This window comes from Micromys minutus, assembly GCF_963924665.1.
Source record: "Micromys minutus genome assembly, chromosome: 15".
Lineage (NCBI taxonomy): Eukaryota > Metazoa > Chordata > Mammalia > Rodentia > Muridae > Micromys > Micromys minutus.
In genome coordinates, this window is record NC_137984.1 from 29001204 (window position 1) to 29020426 (window position 19223).

The 19223-nt window shown below is 47.4% G+C and overlaps 1 protein-coding gene across 1 annotated transcript; it reads right to left on the minus strand.

The window, feature by feature from the left end:
- Positions 1–1614: 1614 nt before the first annotated feature.
- On the minus strand, positions 1615–14213 carry CLDN11 (claudin 11). Its single transcript, XM_080929232.1, has 3 exons — positions 13913–14213; positions 10305–10469; positions 1615–2114 (listed from the first exon to the last, which is right to left on the minus strand). Exons 1-3 carry the CDS (start codon positions 14136–14138, stop codon positions 1882–1884), a joined length of 624 nt encoding a protein of 207 aa, XP_080785358.1. The 5' UTR covers positions 14139–14213; the 3' UTR covers positions 1615–1881.
- Between the last annotated feature and the right edge of the window lie 5010 nt (positions 14214–19223).

The following is a 19223-nucleotide window of genomic DNA, read 5'->3' on the forward strand; positions in this document are numbered from 1 at the left end:
GAAGGTGGCCTTTCAGCATAAGTAACTTAGAAATTGTTTCTACCATGGTATTTTGGCATGGGCATGTACAAAGAACGGTGCTTGTCAGTCTTAGATATATACTATACTAGATAATGAAATTAGTGCTTTGAACGTGTGTGTGTGTGTGTGTGTGTGTGTGTGTGTGTGTGTGTGTTCGCACACCTGTCTGCCTGCCTGTGTCTGTTTGTCTCTCTCTCTCTGTGTCTCTGGCGGGGGCGGGGGAAGGGGTGTGAGCCACAGCCTAAAGTCAGGCATCTTTGTCAACTACTCTTACATATTCTGTTTTGTTTCATTTTGGTTTTGCGACAAGGTCTCTCTATGGAGCCCTGGCCGTCCTAAAACTCACTTTACAGACCAAGAAGGACTCACAGAGATCACCCTGACTCTGTTTCCCAAGTTACGGGATTAAACATGTGAACCCCCATGTTGGGTTCATTATCCTTTTTTAAACAAGGTCTATCACTAAACCTGGAGTTTTCTACCTGTCTAGACTCCCCAGGGAACCTTCAGACTACACACAACACACACACGCACACTAGCACACACACTTGCACACACATGAGAATGCACAAACGCAGAGAAAACCGGCGCACTGGGATTACCAACTTCTGATCTGGTGAGTCTTGAATTCATGCTTAAGCAGTAAGCACTCTACCCACTGATCAAGCCCCCCAACCCCAAATGGTTTGTTCTTTGCTCAGTGATCAGAAATTAATTTGTTGAAGTTTTTTTTTTTTTTTTTTTAATCAGACAATACTCTGAATTTGACAGAAGACTAAAGAACAGCTTTGGAGACAGTTGGTTATTTTATTGCACAGATTTTACCTGAACAAATGCACCAGACCGAGCTTGCAGTGCCCAGAGTCTTAGACACTGACAGACCATCAGTGTTTACACCCATGAAGTCAATTCAACAGTACAACTTATGTTAAACAACACTGCTTCACGATCACTAACCGAATGGAGACAGAGACAGAAGGGAAGAAAAGGTTTTTAAATGTGTTAATTTGAAGCATGCACAACCGTAGAAGTAAAAACTACAGCGTACAAACCTGGAAACCGTGGGGCGGTCAGTTAAAGTTATAATCTTCGTACTATTACTTATTGTATATTAACGGCTGCTTGGTTCATTTCCTTCATATTGGTGAATTGAGAATCTCAGGAAACCCGTGGTTATAAAAATGAGCAATCTTAAAAACATACATACAGAAAAATGTAAAATCACAAACTAGAGAGAGAGAGAGAGAGAGAAGGAGAGAAAGAGAGAGAGAGAGAGAGAGAGAGAGAGAGAGAGAGAGAGAGAGAGAGAGAGAGAGAGAGAGAGAGAGAGAGAGACCCAACCCTTCAACTTATAAAAGGGAGCTTTCCCATGGAGGGAGTGCTCCGAGTTCCCCTCCCACCCGTGTTCCCAAGTCTATCCATTTCTACCTCTTCTACGAAAGTGAAAGGGAGAAGAGCTCAGTCTCTAGGAGGCTTCCAATGTCGTTGGTAACCCTTTGAAAAGTGTCTTTTATTTCTCTCCCAATCCATACCCAAGTCAACAATGTTCCCAAGACATCTTCTGAATTTAAGAGAGAAACAAAATATTTTTTTAAATCAGTAACAATGGAATGCCCGAGGCAAGAGCCTGCAACACCGAGAGAAAACTATGTGGGCATTATCTGAGGCTAGAGCTTTCTTTTAAGGCAACCAAGAGGTGATGGGTGGGGTGTTACGACTGCAAAATGCCAGGCAGGATACTTTCTAGAACTTTGGCTTTTGTGCCTGGCAAGGAAGTGGGCTTCTCCCCCACTGTGGCGAGCAAACCCAGGGCCCAAGCCCAGCATTTACAGCACCTCGGCGGGCAGTGGAGCGGCCCTCTTAGACATGGGCACTCTTGGCATGCGTTGGCGAGCTGGAACCAGAAGAGTAATAGAAACGGTTTTCTCCAAACGACTGTGCATCCCCGGAGCAGCAGACGATGACGCACCCACCCACCAGGCACATCACAGCACCGATCCAGCCCGCGTACAGCGAGTAGCCGAAGCTCACGATGGTGATCTCGCGGTGGGCACAAACAGGAAACCAGATGGTGGCGACAATGGCGCAGAGAGCTGGGGAGACAGGGAGAGAGGGTGATTGGACACATTTAAATCACACGCCAAGTGCACCGGGCCGACTCAAGATACGCCCCTTTCTACCGCTCCTTTGCCAACCGCTGATCTAAGAATGCGCTGACTTACAGGCTTGCGTCCTGTCCAGTGGCTGGTCCTTGTTTTGCCCACAGATAGCACAGACAAACACCCTTGTAAAGACCTAACATAATCGTTTATGCCCAAACCCATGTATTTGTTTCCACATATATACATCGTGTTAGTTTTTGTTCCTGTTCCGATTTTGCATGTGTTTTGTTACTCTTGTTTTGAGTTTTTCAGGTCGAGGCCTCATGTAGCCTAGGCTAGCCATGCTGTATAGCCATGGATTACCTTGACCCTCATTCCAAGTTCTGGGATTTCGGGCATGAGCTGGTACAACCAGTTTATGAAGTACTAGGGATGGAACCCCGTGGCTTGCTAGAGGAACTCTATTAGCTGAGACTTATTCCCAGCCCTCTACAGTTACAATTCAATTATTATACTTACCTAATCATATTAGTTTATGCATATTAGATTTATGCATATCAGATTTATGCATCTGTTCCCCATCCCATGATCTGAGTTCTGTGATGGCAGGGGCAGTGGCTTATATATGTCTAGAAACTCAATGTTCAACTCAGCACCGTTCCTAGCTAAAGGACTGAATGATCAGTCAGGCTCTGTAAAATTAGGAAGGGTTACAAAGGCCTGGCCCAGCAATTCCTTTTCTTGCTAGAGCAAGTGTTGCTAGGTGAGGGCAGAGGACCAGGCAAGGGTCTGAGCTTGTGTGGTGCCGTTCATACTCACAAAACACCAACACACAAATGAACAACAGTCCCTGGGGTAAAAATAATTCCTGTATTCAAGGTTTTTCAATTCTGATTGTGTGATCATGTGTATTGGGGAGCACACATGCCACAGGGTGTGTGTGGAGGTCAGAGGACACTTTCAGGAGTCCACCATGTGAGTCCCAAGGACTGAACTCAAATCATCTGTCTTAGAGGCAAATGTATTTACCTCCTTAGCTTCCTTGCTAGTCCAGACTTTTGTTTTTTTCAAGGAAATGTGTTTAAATTGGCTCTACCAAATCAAATATCGAGAAACTACATAGGGCCATTCCATTTATGCCGTGGGGCTAGTGAGACTGAAAATCTGATCTGTTTATATTTTAATTATTTCCATTCAAATGGCCACATGTGTGTAAAGACTATTTCATAGGATGACATAGCTCAAAGCAACCCCATGGTTCCCTTTAGTATCCTCTGATCTCTCAGACACAGCAGGATGAGATGTTAGTGAAAAACTTGAACGTGAGACGGCCCGTTAAAACTGCTAGACAGGAAATGAATCAGGACAACAGGATTTGTAGCCAGGATCCTAAAAACCAGGGACTAATTCAAGACAGAACACTGCCCTGCCAGCCCAGCAACTGCCACCTGAGGTGTCCTCGTCACCTCCAATAGATCAAGCTATTCTTCTGGTTTCTACCAAGCTTTCCAACTTACACTGTCTGCCCAAGAGGAAGAAAGACAGTCTTCCTTTACCATCAACTGTAAACTAAGGGACAAATCTTGCCCATGTTGAAAAATTTAGAAGGTCTCATCCATTTACTGTGTAGCCTTCAACAGTTCTTATTTACTACAGACTAAGTGCTCTCTCTCTCTCTCTCTCTCTCTCTCTCTCTCTCTCTCTCTCTCTCTCTCTCTCTCTCTCTCCCCAGAGCAACATGTAGCTACAGAGTAAAAAGAGGGCATTCCAGCCCCAGGCAGAGGTCAGGGGCAAGAGGTTGAGATTCGAAGGGTCTGAATTAACCAAATTGATTTTCTTTTTGATTATTTTGTTTTGAAACAAGGCCTTGTGTGCCCCCAGGCTGACCTGAAACTTTGTCTCATGAAGAGAAAAACTTTTTCTCTGTGGGGACAGTTTACAGAAATTCTCTTCTAGAATGTTTCAGCCCAAGAAAATTGCTATGAGTTTCCCATGGCAAGAAGCAATACAGAAGAGACTTCTAGCTCCCAAAAGTAGACACTGACTCTGCTGTGAGAAAACCCAGCAGTCAGCAAGAGGCTTTTAGATGCCCAGGCACACTGAGAGGAACAGGGAAAGGACTGAGACACTAGCGAAGGGTGAAAAGGTCCTGTTCCCTAACAACTGATTTGGGCCAATGCAACCGGTTCATCCAACAAAAAGCTAACTGATTCCAAAAGACTTCATGGTTCAAATTAAGTGTTACTCTTTGGGGATATTTTATACTTACATGTATAATACACCCGCACAATCAGGCATATGTGCACACACTCACACAAGCACTTAAAAACATCCCTTATCTTTGTGGAAACTAAGTACAGTCAGATTAGGCTTAGATGTTTACACAGCAGGACCAGAAATGGTCTTCAGTCCACTTGGCTTTCCTTTATTTCCTCAGCACAGACAAAACACCTCCGAAGATTCAGCCTCCGTGTTCCAAGAGTTCCAAGGGCAATGCTGATTTTGTGTGTGTGTGTTATCAATATCATTGGATTTACTGTATGTAAGTTACTAGGAAACGGGGTCAATGCCTATATAATTATATAATGACTGCATAGGATCAGATGCATAAGTGGGTGGGTTAATTAAAGACAGATGGATGGATGGATGGACGGACGGACAGACAGATGAATGGATGAATGAATGAAAGGTAGTCTCATTTCGGGTTCGACTTTCCCCTCCCTACACCCTAATCACAAATTATAACGTGACTTTAACACACTGAGAGTCACAAACTCACAGTTTACCTAATTAAAATCTTCCCTCTCTCATAATCCATGCAAAACAAGGAGGGTGACCACCAGGAGCTCTTTCCCTTCCCGAGTGAACTCCAGATGAAATTCCTGCGGCAGTCAAAGCTGAACCACATCAAAATCTCCAAGAAACGACAGGCCACCACAGAACATGAAAGGGAACTAGAGGCTGACGCGCAGTGACCTCTGACTGAACCCGAAAGGAAAAATGTTTAGCCATGAACAAAGGAGAATATACTCCATTTCAGCAGTAGCCTTTGGTGGGAGGGGCGCTGCTGACTGACCTGTGAGGTTAGAGAATTCAGGTCAAATCACCGCATCACTCAAAGATATGGACCAGTGACCACTGATAAAACTACATTCGCTCTTGGGTTTCTCAAGGACTTCTTGCAGATTTGTTTCTATTTGTGTACCTACCTAGCCCTCCCCCCAAAAAGGCAGTTCCAAATGATCCTGATAGCTGGGGAAAAATAAAATAAAATGTTTTATACAAAGTTACAGTTCCCCATAAGGTAAAGAAAGAAAGGTGAGCAACAGGGTATTTTGCCTTATTTATCGTATGTCAGAATTTATTTTTAAATTAAGTCTCTAAAACAAGACATTGTTTTTTGTTTTTTTGTTTTTTTGTTTTTTTTCTTTTTTGCACTGAGATTTCTTGCTCCTTCAGTAGATGTCATCTTTACCTGCACAGGAAGGAGCAAGACTCTGCAGTCTGTCTAGGGAATGAGAGAGGAGACTAAAAGAAGGGAAGATAGAGAAGAGAAATTCGCGTGCCACTGCGCACGAAAACACACACACACACACACACACACACACGCATGCACGCACGCATGCACGCACGCACGCACGCACACGTAAAACCCCTTCCTATGCAGAAATTAAGTAAATGCGATCCACGCAATCTCTTAACTATGGACACTTACTAGGTGTCAACTAAAAAACTTAGCAAGAGAAAAACAATGGGGGCTGAGGAGTTTCGTGTTCAGTGGGTAAGAGCTTGTACTACATAACCGTAAGGACCTCAGTTCATATCCTCAACACCCACTCAAGAATCGGGGCAGAGCTACTGGGCCTGTAACCCCAGAACCACAGGGAGCAGAAGAGGAGGGTCAACGGACCCTGCTGACTGCCAACCTAGCCCCATACTGAGTGCAACCTGTCTCAGGGGAATAAAGTGACAGAGCTAGACAGCTGAGGTCCTCCTCCTCATACCCAGTCGGGCACACAACACAGCACACGCACACACGCGCGCGCATACACACACACACACACACACACACACACACACACACACACACGCAAGCCACGCCACACCGCATGCACCCACAAAAAAATAAAAGACACGATGAAGTTAAATAAAATGAATGCAGGTGTGTCTGGTTTTTTAGGTAACAAATGAGAAAGGAACAGAGAAAGAAAAAGACAACGGATACGGGAAATCCTCGGACACCGGCATCTCTACTTTCAAGATGTGTGCTTGCGTTTTCAAGCTCAGCTACATCCTACACTAGGCACCAAAGGGACTCTTTAAAGCACCGTTAAATTACCTGAGTTTTTCTGACCATATTTTCCCTGATATGCTGAAAACATCTGAGGCCTCAGCAGTGGGGGATGGAAAAGTTAAAGGATGAGCCAGCAGAGAATGTGAGCTGAACTACACTGGGGTGATAAGTTTCAGGGCTACGTGCGTGCGTGCGTGCGTGCGTGCGTGTGTGCGTGCGTGCGTAAGGAAATGGGGAGGAATAAAGGACCAAGGGATGTTTCTCAGTGAGTTGTGGGATCTTATTTACTTGCTGTTCTTCTCCCAATTGAAGCTAGAAAGCTTGAGTTTTGCTTTGCTCGCCTGTCGTTTTTCTAAAGCTCTGACGTTAAAGAGCAGCCATCCGGGGACATGCCCCTCTCGCGCGGGTAATTGTCAGGAAAGCCTAACATTATAACTGCCATCAAGCCAATGGAATATTGGAGTGCATTAAATTTCCTGGCCGACACCCAACGCTGACAGTTTTTCCTGTTTTTACTCCGCGTATCCTCAGCTACTTTTCCCTATAGCCGTCTAAAACAAGCCTCATGGTTATCTGCTAAATTTAGTTTTATTCTTAGTTATTGTTTGTGTATGTGTTGCTGGGGATTGAAGCTAGTCCCCAGTCATTCTACATTATGTCTGTATTTAATTTTTTTTTTTTAATTCTAGAATTCAGAGCCAGGCTCACACAGCAGTTAGGGTCTCTGCTTACCGTAGAGTCACTGCCATACTTAGAGGCCACACCCTCTTTCCATAAACAAGGATTCCCTTTCCCTGCGGGAGACCTGTGACTATGACATCTCACATTCGCCCCTGCCCTTGTTTCTAGCTTAATTCACCATTAAGCCAAACGTTTACAGCTGAAACAACTTTTTCCACAGTAATTAAAGCCATCGTCCCAGATGTTTAAAAGAAAGAAGAAAAAACTGAAGGACATTCCCTGGGGTGACCAAGTCCCATTTCCTCCCTGCCCACTCCCTGAGAAACATCCATATGAAGGCCTTTCCATGGGGAGGCAAGGGAAAATGAACTGAAACAAAACAAGGACTCAGGGTCCTTTTGTGACGGGAGAAGAGAACATCTTCTCCGGGAGACCCGCACATCCCAATTTCTATATTGGAAATATTTCCATTAAGCCAGGATGCACGTGATATTTCGGGAAGTGTGTTGTCACGCCTCTCTTCTCTAGTTCCATGCATGGGCGTGACCCTCTTAGAACTCAAACGTGATTGGTTTGGCCCTCTATTTCCTCTAGCCAACAACCACCATAGTCACGGCAACCATGGCCTACTATGTGCCAGATGCCATGCAAAATATTTCCCCACACTTCATGCCACTGTTCTTGCTGAGCTGGGAAGGAAAACTCTTAGAGACAGTACCTGCTTCCTTGACCCATTCAAGAGCAGTGAGGTCCTGATTCAGTAAGGTTGGTTTGACTCCCACTGACAAAGATGGGGTGCTAGGACCCAGCACCTTGTGCCCTGAAAAGTGACAGACTGGACTTCGCTCCAACGCCCCCCAGTCTGGGGCATCTGCTGCTCCTTGAACAATGCAGACTCGAGCCTCCCTTCCCTCCCCCTGAGACTTAAGAAGCTGGCCAGCAAGCAGGCTTCCTTTTAAGCCTTCAGGAAAAAAAAATGGAGGTTTTCGGGACCAGGGAGAACTGATTTATGTTCTGTTCCACATCAGAACCACAGTGGCATGCCTCACAGCTCCTGGACTACTTCCTGCCTTCTGCTCAGTAGCCGTACCTCAGCAGTGACCCCTGGGACTGGGCATGGGCCCAGCACCAATTCCCCCCAGAGAGTGGAGGGTGGAAGAAAGAAGCCCAGAGCTGCACACAGGGAGTCTTCACATGCTGGCTTCTCCCATCCATCCCTACAGTGGCAAATAAGGATCTTCTGGCTGAGGGTGAGAAGACATGAAGGAAACCAGCAGGTAACACTCTTAAGACCCTAAGCTCCCAGAGCCAGCTCCATCCAGTCAGAGCAGCATGAAGCCCAAAGGCAAGCAGAGACTTGCTGAGAAATAAATCTGACTGCAGTCAAAAGGAGAGGCGGCCAGCACCAAATGTGAAGCTAGAACTGTTCTGGTGACAAGATGCCACTGTTCAGCCTCCTGGGGTCAGATTTCTTTTCTCCCACAGACTGCATGGAGAAAGACAAACAGACTGACAGATACACACCCTCTCTCCAGCCCCACCTCATGTTCCTCAGCTCTCACGCTGTCTTCCTATACCAAAACACCTTAAAAACACAAAGCAATACTTGGGCTGGCGAGATGGTTCGGTAAGTAAAGGTCTCCGTGTCAAGGTCGGCAGCCTGAGTTTGTTCTCCGGGTGGAAAGTGAGAACCAGCTGTCCGCTGTGCATGTGCGCACACACACACACACACATACACACACACACACAAAATATGTTAAAAACACAAACAAACAAACAAACCCAGTAGCAAGACAAAGAAAACCAACCAGGCATGGTGGTGCATGCCTTTAATCTCGGCACTCAGGAAACAAAGGCAGGTGAATCTCTGAGTTCAAGGCTAACCTGGTCCACAGATCAAGTTCCAGGACAACCAGAGTTACAAAGAGAACTCTGTGGAAAAAAAGAAAGAAAGGAAGGAAGGAAGAAAGAAAGAAAGAAAGAAAGAAAGAAAGAAAGAAAGAAAGAAAGAAAGAAAGAAAAAGAAAGAAAGAAGGAAGGAAGGAAGAAAAGAATAAAAAGAAAGAACCATCTATTAACCTGGGAGGTTTCAAACCACACACTGCTTCCCCACCACCCCAAAAATAAACAAAGGAAAGCAAGCAGCAAGCTTGCATCTAGGCAAGCATCTGTCCCCTTGCATTGTCTTTCTCCTTCTCACGGCGTGTCTGCAGTTCCTCTAACGTGCGGTCTTGCTTCTGGGACTTTCGTATGAAAGGCCAGAGGAAACTCTTTTTTAAAAAGACAAGTCTTACGTATCCCAGGCTACCCTTATTAGCCAAGAGGATGAACTTTCAATCCTCCTGCCTTCCGTTTGCAAAGGCTGGGATTACACGTGTGCTTTGTGCAGGCCAGCATCTCTTTTTGCAGTGTGGCAGACCAGCCCCTCAATGGCGAGTTAACTCAAGCTCCTGTGTATAGGTGTGATCAGCAAACTGAATGAGCACGTTTTCTCAGCCTAGACTGTTCTGCCCTAAACCCACAGCCTTCTCGTCAACTCTCCGATCCCTGGATTACCTGTGCTCTGAGAAAGCCTTCTAGTGTGACTTAGGCGCCTTCCTCCCTGTTTACTACACCGAAGCCTTTTTAAGGTGACCACAGACCATATCTTGGAGTGTCTGTACACACCAAAGTAGGCATTCCTTTTCCCCATCAGGAACCCTGTTGCCTACCATGGTGCCCGCTATGCTCAGTGAACACTTACTGAACAAAATGTTGATCCATCACCTACTGATCTACCACCTTTCGTATCTTTCCTTTGTGTTCCTCTTTTTCCTGTCCTCTCATTATATATTAATGAGGCTTTCATTTCGTATTGCAATGAGAATCACCCCCGGGGAGCCTCCTAAAAATATCTCTCCTGACCTGATCCCCAGAAAACTCCGGTTTGGTTCAGTTTGACTGAGTTGATGTGAAGTCTGAATACAAGACTGATTCCGCCGTGAAACCTGTGCACAGAGCCAACCCGTAACCCACTTCCTTCAGATTCTCCTGGGTTGTCTGCCCCTCTCACAGATGTGGTTAGAGATCTAAAGGGATATAAATGTGAGTTTCCTGTCACCAGTGGGTTCTCTTGAGTCCTTTTCACGTTTCTCTTGGAGAAGCAAACTGCACCATCTGAGATTCTTCACATTCACTGGAGTTGGGGTGCCAAAGAGAAAGCTTACCTAGCAGAATAAGGAGCACCCCAGCCAGCTGGGCTCGCCTGTATTTAGCCACCCCAGGCTCGTGGCCCATTCGGATGCAGGGGAGAACTGTTAACAGCAGCAAGATGGCTGGCAGACCCAGAACCGAGGCAGCAATCATGAGGGCTCTACAAGCCTGCACGTAGCCTGGGAACGAGAGAGCAGAGAGGGTGGGTTAGACCTCAGGGGGAGGGGTCCTCCTATTCCTGAGTCCCACCTCTCAGGAACTCAACAGCTTCCTTCTTCTTCTTGTCCCATCTAAGACTTCAAATTTAATAAATATTACCCAAGATCACCCCACACCTTCAACTCCGGGAGAGTACTAGAAAAACCGAACCCAGATGAAGACACAGACACCTGGCCGTGGTGGAGCAGCCGAGCTTTCGCTTACATGACTATGACGCCTTGTTAAACACTCACCTAAAAATACAAACGTTCATCGAGGTCACCCGTGATGTTGGGTAGCTGACTCCAGTCTACTGCAGCACAGTCTGCCTGTGCAAGGTTAGCAGGTCAAGGACCCATTGTATCTCCCTTTCTTCATCTATAGCGTGATGACAATCATACAACCCCACGCGCCTGCCTAACAGTTCTACTGACTCAAGCTCACAGTTCTCTGTGCTAAGTACTGGGGAAAAAAAAATAGTAGCAAACAGGACTGGCATTATTGCTCAGTATCAGTGTGATAGACTGTTTTTTTCAGGACAGGAACTCACCACGGTCCAGGCAACTCTCTGTCTCATGATCCTCCTGCCTCAGCCTCTCCAGTAGCTGGGATTAGAGGCACGAGGCGTCATCCTCAGCCTGGTGTGGTATCACTGTCTTCGGTGTACTGCGTGATTTTATCCTCTGTTCACACTGGGTGTGACTATGTGAGCCTTGAACTATACTGTAAGCTCGGACTAAGCCGGAACCTCTCTCCTTCCTCCCAGGAGGTTGCTGTCCTCACGACTCCCATCCCCTCAGCTGGTCAAGTTTCATTTTCTGCTTCATTAGTGGTGCTTGGGCGTGTTTCTCCATGGGTCTCTCTCTAACCCTGGGGACTCCTGTAGAGGAGACTCCCGTCCTGGCCGTCATGCCCCCACAACAGATGGCATAATTGTCTATGAAGGAAGCGTGATCGGAAAGGGAAATGTAGAGCAAAGGTATCCCGCCCATACTGTCAAACTGCTAAGTGAAAACATGTGGAGATGCAGGTTATAAGACACACAACTTCCTGTAAAATAAAGATGGCCGGATACCAGGGGGATGTCACAGATCAAGATCTACCATTCTACCTTTACATTATTTACTGCTTCTCATTGAAACATTCTCCCCACTTGAAAAACAAAACAAAACAAAACAGTGCTGCACGTATGAGTGATGAGTGACTGCTGTCCTTTTGTTTCATTTGCTCCAGCAGAGTTAGAGCTAGAGGCCTGAGGTGGGGGCTAGCTCTTTCCCATGTACCAGGGCCCCCATGTCACACCCAGCCAACCTCCCTGGGTGCCAGCACTGCCCCTGAACGTGTGCCACATGGGTTCTCTTCCAGCCATCTCATCTCAAGAACGAGACAACATATCAGTTATCGTGGACTTGTAGACCCCAGGAGTCTGCGGCCCAGCCCTCCCTTGCAGCTGGGAGGAGAGCCAGGGCCCACACAAAGGCGGCAGTCAACACAAACTGATGCTCTGAAATTTATGGCACAAGGCTTGTCCACGTGCTACAGTGCCAAGGCCACTTCTAGAAACCAGAAGATGGAGACAGAAGGGCACCCCTCCCCCCACACGATGGGTAAGGTTGGGAACGCAGAACAATAAGCTTTGGCACAAAAATATACTCCCTGCCCCCCAGCACGGCCTGTGTGTTCCGAAAACAAACCATTTGGCACTGAGTGCTCAGGAAATGTAATTTCGGGGGTCGGGGGGAAGGAAACAAAAATGGTCTTCTACATCACTTAGAAATCTCTACAGCCATGCCCAGCTGTTAGGAGAAAACATTTTGCCCTGTCTGGAGCACCTCCTACTTCAAAGCCAGACAGCGGTTCTTGACTCATGGCTCCTGCAAGCAATCCTGAAAGCTAACTGGTTGGCTTGGTTTACATTCTTTAAAGAGCTACCAGGGTTTGTTAAGGTTAGCAACTTGTCTCAGGTAACCCAGACTGTGAGTGCTGGAGTCTAACCCAGGTCTACCAAAGCTAGTGTTAGCTGAGGCTGAGTCTACACCAGGGTTCCCTTGTACCTGTTCATCTGAATGTCCCAGTGGAGAGAAGGGTAGCAGATGGCAGGTGTGACATGCGCTGTGTGGTATATTATGTGGTAGAGTCAAGGTATGGACCAGGAGAGAATGCAAAGAGAATTTAAAATATAACGGGGGGGGGGGGGTTGGTGTAGCTCCGTCTGTAGAGAGCTCACTTAACAAAGCTCTGGCTTCAACTCCCAATCCCGCATCCTGAGATAAAGGTAAGTCAGCAGTGAGTGAGCTAGAAAGAGGAGGGTGAAGTCCAAATGTCCTGTCTGGAAAAGGGAGGGCACCTAAGGCTCTAAAAGTGGGTACAGGGTCTCTGCAAAGCCAGATGCTCTCTCTGAAGAAGGCACAAATTTAGCTATTCTCAGGACTTAGGGGCTGACCCTAGGGCCTGGCTGAGCCCTTAAATGTATACATCACCCAAGGCCAGAGAAAGTAAGGCCCCCTCACCTAGGTGAAGCCACAAGGGGTGACAGATTTCTACAAGTGGTGTTCACAACCATCCAAGTCATCCAGCTGGCTACAGGCTTTTAAAACTATTCCCAAAAACTTTCCCACGGCATCCAAAAGGAAGATGTTCCCTCCGGAACTCCCTCACCCTGGGTTTCAGAGGCTGGCCAACATCCCTCACCCTGACACCCCCACACACACTTTCCCCTCCCCCCCCCAGCCTGTGACCTTAGGCATTGACTATATCTCCCTGGTGGAGTTTCCCTCCCCCAGGGTACTGGTTCTTCTCAGTACCTAACAGCCTGGCAGGCAGAAGGGTGTCACCCTAGTGGGAAGGTGGAGGGACAGTCACTGCAGCCTGCTATTGAGGAATCCCAGGAGCAAAAGTTAGGCAGGGATAGTGACCGGTCAGATTATCAGGCCCTGAACTGTGAGCACCAACTGGAATTCTTTTATCAGGGCAGTCCAGAGTCTCCTCGAACGTAAACCTAACCTCACTGGGATGCCTCCGGAGTACCACAGTCTAGGAAGCTCAGCCTACACCTATTTGAGATTGCTTTGTTCCTTCCTCCTAAGTCCTATAGGCGGCTCTAATCAGAAGCCCACTGGGTGACGAAACCACGGGAACGAACAAGAGTAATTCCCACCATGTGTATACCATTTGATTTGTCAGATTCTCAAAGTCATTGACCAGTAACAGTGGCCAAACTGCCCTTTAATATCTCGTGTTCAGACAAAGAAACTGAGGCTGACAGGTGATTCTTTAGTACTAATTCTCCCATAAGGTTACATTAGAGATGTCCAAGCTGTACCCAGACGTCTCTGAGTCTCCAGACTTCTAAGAGCCCCGTCTAAAACCCCCATTTCTAGCCCAAACCGCTTCTGGAAGCTGCTTACAAGCTTGGGGTCCTTACCAGGGAGGATGAGGATGTCCACCAGGGGCTTGCAGTGGTAGAGACCAGTGGCCATGACACAGTCGGCCCACAGCCCCTTGGAGCCCAGTTCGTCCATTTTTCGGCAGGTGGGGATGGTGTAGCTGCAGGTCACCACCCAGTCATTGGTGGATGTTGTGACGATGATGCCAATCCAACCTACGAAGCTAGTGACGAAACCCACCACCTGTAGGCAAGTGGCTACCATGGTGGCCGCAGCGACGTCCACGCGGCTCGACCCACACGGACTGTGCCCCCTGCGCCGGCCTGGACAGAGCCTTTCCTAGGCTTGCCCTCTCCCGCCCTCGCAAGCCGCTGGCTCAGGGATACTCGAGGTGGAGAGAGAGGCTGTGAGCGCTACAGCGGGGACAGGTGCGCCTGGCGGGGACAGCAGCGCTGCTGGGCAGCGCGTCCCCGCCCCCTCTTTAAACTCCGTGGCCCGGGCTGGCAAGCGCCAATCCGTGACAGCCCCAAGTCGAGCCGGCCAATCGCAGGGTCAGGCTCCGATGCAGGGGTATGGACCGGAGCAGGGGATGAGGAGGGGCTGCAGACCGCCCCCAGCGGGCTGGTGACGCACGGTCAGCGCTGGAAAGTAAAGGAACCCCATCCCGATGGAGACCTGCAGAGTGAAAGGGTGCTTCCGGCTCCTGTTGGGTTTGTCAAGTGTAATCTCTCTTCTTGAGGCCCCTCTCTTATCTCTCCCTCCTCAACTTCTACCAGCTCCCGGCTCGCTCCCTCTTCCCGGCAGTGGACGCTTCAAAGGGCACCTAGTACAGGTTCCTATGCCCCTAAGGAACCCGGGGGGCGGGGAGGGGGCGGGAGACATATTCAGCACTCCGATGTTACCACAAGAAAACACCAGGGAAATGGCTTAGTAAGTGAAAGTACTTGCTGAGTTTGCACACACGAGAATCCCCAATCCCAATCCACAGTACCCAATTAAAAAAAGCCTGCCATGGCGCGCTTACATCTGTAACCCGATGCTGTTGGACCGATACGGAAGGATCTCTGAGTTTGCTACAGCCAGGTTCAGTGAAATTCTTTGGCTCAAGGAAATAAGGTGGATGGCGATGGAGCAGGGCATGGGACAGCCTCCTAGGGCACGCGCATGCGCACACATACACACCACACATAAACACACACACACACACACACACACACACACACGCCACAGAAAACAAGTAACAGAATAAAGATGCTTTCCCGTGGTGCCAGCAGAGTTAACACTAGTCACAATAATGGCAACTGTCACTAATACTCTCTATGTAAATGTGTTTTTATGCTACATCTTAATGAATGGTCCCACGCGTTGTAGTGTTAACAACGGTTAAATCTACACAGAAGAAACACACACACACACACACAAGGTGAGTTCATCAAGTTCACACAGCGAGGAAGGGAAATTCTTGGGCCCATCTCATTCCTATCCCTGACCATTCCGGGGGATCCATCCTGGTTATCACTTTCTGAATGTCCCTAAAGCCCTTGGTGTTCCACTAATGATACATTAAAAGCCAGGCAGTCTGCCCGGATCTGCCGTAAACAAGTTAGCTTCTGTTCTCCACCGAGAAAAAACACCAGCCCAAGCAGAAACTATCAGCAGAGGCTACCTGGCCGCCCCCTTCTCTGCGTGTAGATAAGGCTCACCCCGGGCCGTGGGCTGAGGGAGACACTGGGGATGAACCCAGGGACTTGCGCGTGCCAGACAACGCACTACCACTGAGCTTCAGGCCTGCGCAGTTTTAAGTCTTAAGAGTGCCAGCTTATCTTACTGTAGGGCTTGATCTAGTCACCTGGGGCCTCTAGTCCCATTCTCCACGTGTTCTGTTTAAAATGGCGACAGATTTCAGCAAACCTAACATTCTGCTCAGCATCCCGAAACCTCGGGTGCCAAGCACACACCACTGGTATTGAACTTTCTGCGGCTGTCTCCATGTTAGGGTCATGCGCACCACCACGTCTTCAAGGCAAGTGGGCTGTCTCTCCAGGAGTGGGAATGGCAGACACTTCACAGTACTGTGGCTATGAGGGATAACTCAGACAATGTGTTTGACCCGGGCCTGGTGCTGTTGGTGGACAACAGCAGCCACTGTTCGAGCTACCGGGCCCATAGTTCGAGGCCTGGCTCTGCCACTACTGCCTATGGAGTCAGAACATTTCACGTTGCTCTTCTAAAAGAACATAGTGTTTGTCTTTGTTCCTTGAGAATTTCGTGCGTCTTTTTTGATTACATTGTTATTTACTTACTCTGTGTGCGTGTTTACACGTGTGTGTGTGTGTGTGTGTGTGTGTGTGTGGCACATATGTAGAGGTCAGAGGACAACTGCTGGGGGCTTGATGTCAGTGCCTTTTGCTGCAGGTCTTAGCGTCGGTCCTGTTTAATGTTTCTTGGCCTCCTGTCACTGTAAAGTGGGGTGAACACGGAGCCAGCCTTACAGTTCTCTTTATGTGTTTGTGAGTCACCATACATAGAGAACTGAACGTAATACCTGGGACAAAATACTCAAGAAAGCTGGCTACTGGATTCTGGTGTGCAGCTCAGAATTCTTGTTCTCACATTCTTCGCTTGCTTGTGTAAGGTGAGGGCTTATACAAACTATTTTATAGAAACATATTCCCTTTGTGAAGGGAACCATCACAAGCCTACAGAATATTTCATCATGAGGCTGACTCGTCTAGATGCTGACAGATATTTCCTTTAATATCCAAAAACTAGCTTCGTGCTAAGCACAATATGAAATATTAAAACCCCAAGCTCCATCGGTTCATTGCAAAACTGCTTCAAAACCTACATTCTTAGAACTCTGCTAGAATTAATGTTTGACACATGACAGCTCAGTCAATTAGAGCTGAGCAATGGCCTGCCCTCTCATGGGTCTCATGAATGTATGCACACACACATACACACATGTGCACAAGCACACACGCACACACACACACACACACACACACACACACACACGTTTGCAAAGTCAGAAATCAGAACTTTGGCACAGCGTTGTAAAATGACTTACTGAGCTGTCAAAGTTTCTGTCTCGGAAGGTGACCCCCAGGGGACACATCTTTTCTAGGTCTGTTCCTTCGCACGTGTGACCCTCATGATCTCCGCTTGGAAATGAGAAGAGTGAGTTTCCCACCGTGGGTATTGTAAAGGTGACGGTAGCATAAATCACATGAAGATGTAAGGTGCATTTAAGAGACAGGACACTAAGTAATTATTGTTTTCGTTTTCTATGACAAGACAAACACAGAGTAGTACCTGGGGGAGACCAGCAGAGATATAATCTAGCTGAATAAATTAGCCATGAGCAAAAATGTTATCCACTGCAAAGGAAGCCAGACAGTGAAGCACAGACCGTGGGCCACAGACGCTGAGGACACAGTCCCATGGCCAGGCGCTCTGGGTTCTGGGTAAAACCCACCAGCTCCCCTGTGGGTTTGTTTTCTTTCTTTCTGCTTTATTTCATTTGACATAGGGACTCTCCCACATTCCTTGCTGGGACCGAATCGCAAGTGTCCCCAGTGATCACGATCTGACTTCCTACCTAATGCAGTCAGTGAGCATTCCAAGCCCCACACAGTCTCAGGCCCCACTCCAGTGTGACAGTGAATTTAGCCACACCAGTGGGTTCCTTTTATCTCAGAAACCCTACCATGTCACCTCTCATGTCCCCACAGTATAACACAAAACAAGAAAGTTCTAGAAGAACCCGAGTTTCCATCTCCTGACCTTAAACCCAGGATTCTATTTTGTAGAAAAATCTTCATTCTTACTGAAAGGTATTTGAAAAGAAAGGTTGGGGGGGGGATTTAGTGTACTAAGACACAGATGTGTGTGAAGAAGACAGCTGTGTTAACCGTTACCCTACCATTTATACAAACTAGAGGCCATTCAGTTAGTGCTGCCGGCACCGGACAAAATGCCTGAGCATTTGCTGGCATCTAATAGAGCGCGCTGAGAATGTTAGGCGAACCAGTGTGCCCTTAGCGCCCCCTAGTGACTATCATTGTATAGGTGGTTTGTTTTAAAAAAACCAACCTGAAGGGAGCTATGAGAGAGGATGGATTGACCTAACCTCCACTTCACACAAGCCAAACTGGCGACAGATTTAACTGAAATTTGTATTTTCTGCTACACTTTTTTTCATACCCTAAAAATGTGTATCCCTTTAGGAAACCAAATATGTGGAAACACAAGTTGCCTATGAAACCCACTTCTCTTAAGAGTACAAATCAAGTTCTATCTGTGTGGGGTAAGTACACACATGATGTGTTTGTGCAAGAATGGGATCACGTGGCTGTGGGTGTGTGGCGCATGCAGATGTCAGAGGACAGCATCGAGTGTTTCTCTTTGGGTACCAGTCACCTTCTGGTTTTTTGTTTTCTGTTCTCACTGGCCTGGAAGGTCAACAACTAAGCCAGTCTGGTTGACCAGTTAGCCTGGTTGACCAGTTAGCTCCAGTCTGTCTCTGCACTGGACCTCCTGGAGCTGGAGTTATTCCAAACTGTGCACTGCCTGATATGGGTGTTGTAACCACTGAGCCATTTGGTCAGTCTCTCTCTCTCTCTCTCTCTCTCTCTCTCTCTCTCTCTCTCTCTCTTTTAACATAGTGTCAATTAGCCGAGGCACTGAGTACCTTTAATAGGCTCTATTTTTATAAATGACAAATTTCTCTGGTGGATTTAAAATAGTTGATGATGCAAATGCTTCACATGCACATACTTTTAGAATTATGAAAGTAAAGAATCATGATGTAAGCAAGTGTCTCAAAAAAAAAAAAAGACTTAAAATAATGCAGGGCTGTGGTGGCACATGCCTTTAATGTCAGCACTTGGGAGGCAGAGGCAGGCAGATCTCTGTGAGTTCGAGGCCAGCCTGATCTATAGAGTGATTTCCTGAACAACCAGGGCTACACAAAGAAACCCCATCCCAACCCCTGACTGCCCAAAAAAGAACTTAAAATAAGTTCAATGCCCCATGAGTTCAGGATTTCAGTGGTTGTGTGTGTGTGTGTGTGTGTGTGTGTGTGTGTGTGTGTTACTGAAACTGAGATGGTGGCCCAGGCAGGCACCCATTAGGACACTAAATACATATGGATCAAATAGCACTAAATCAGAAAAAGAGAGAAAGACGTCGCCAGGACTCCGGTGTTCCAGATCTCATTAGAAAGGAAGACACTGTGCAGACATCGAAAGGGACCCTCTGTCTCCCCGTCACTCACCTGCTGTCCTTAGACAGGGAGAGCTTTTCCCAACAGAAGACATGTTGATACTACTCAGCATCCAGTCAGAA

Bases quoted from the DNA above. Each gene is read 5' to 3' on its own strand.
- CLDN11 (XM_080929232.1), bottom strand. From the start codon at position 14,138: ATGGTAGCCACTTGCCTACAGGTGGTGGGTTTCGTCACTAGCTTCGTA. The intron at 10,470-13,912 runs GTAAGGACCCCA...TCTCGTTCCCAG, and splicing joins GGACATCCTCATCCTCCCTG to GCTACGTGCAGGCTTGTAGA. The intron at 2,115-10,304 runs GTAAGCTTTCTC...CTGTCTCCCCAG, and splicing joins GGTGCTCCTTATTCTGCTAG to CTCTCTGCGCCATTGTCGCC.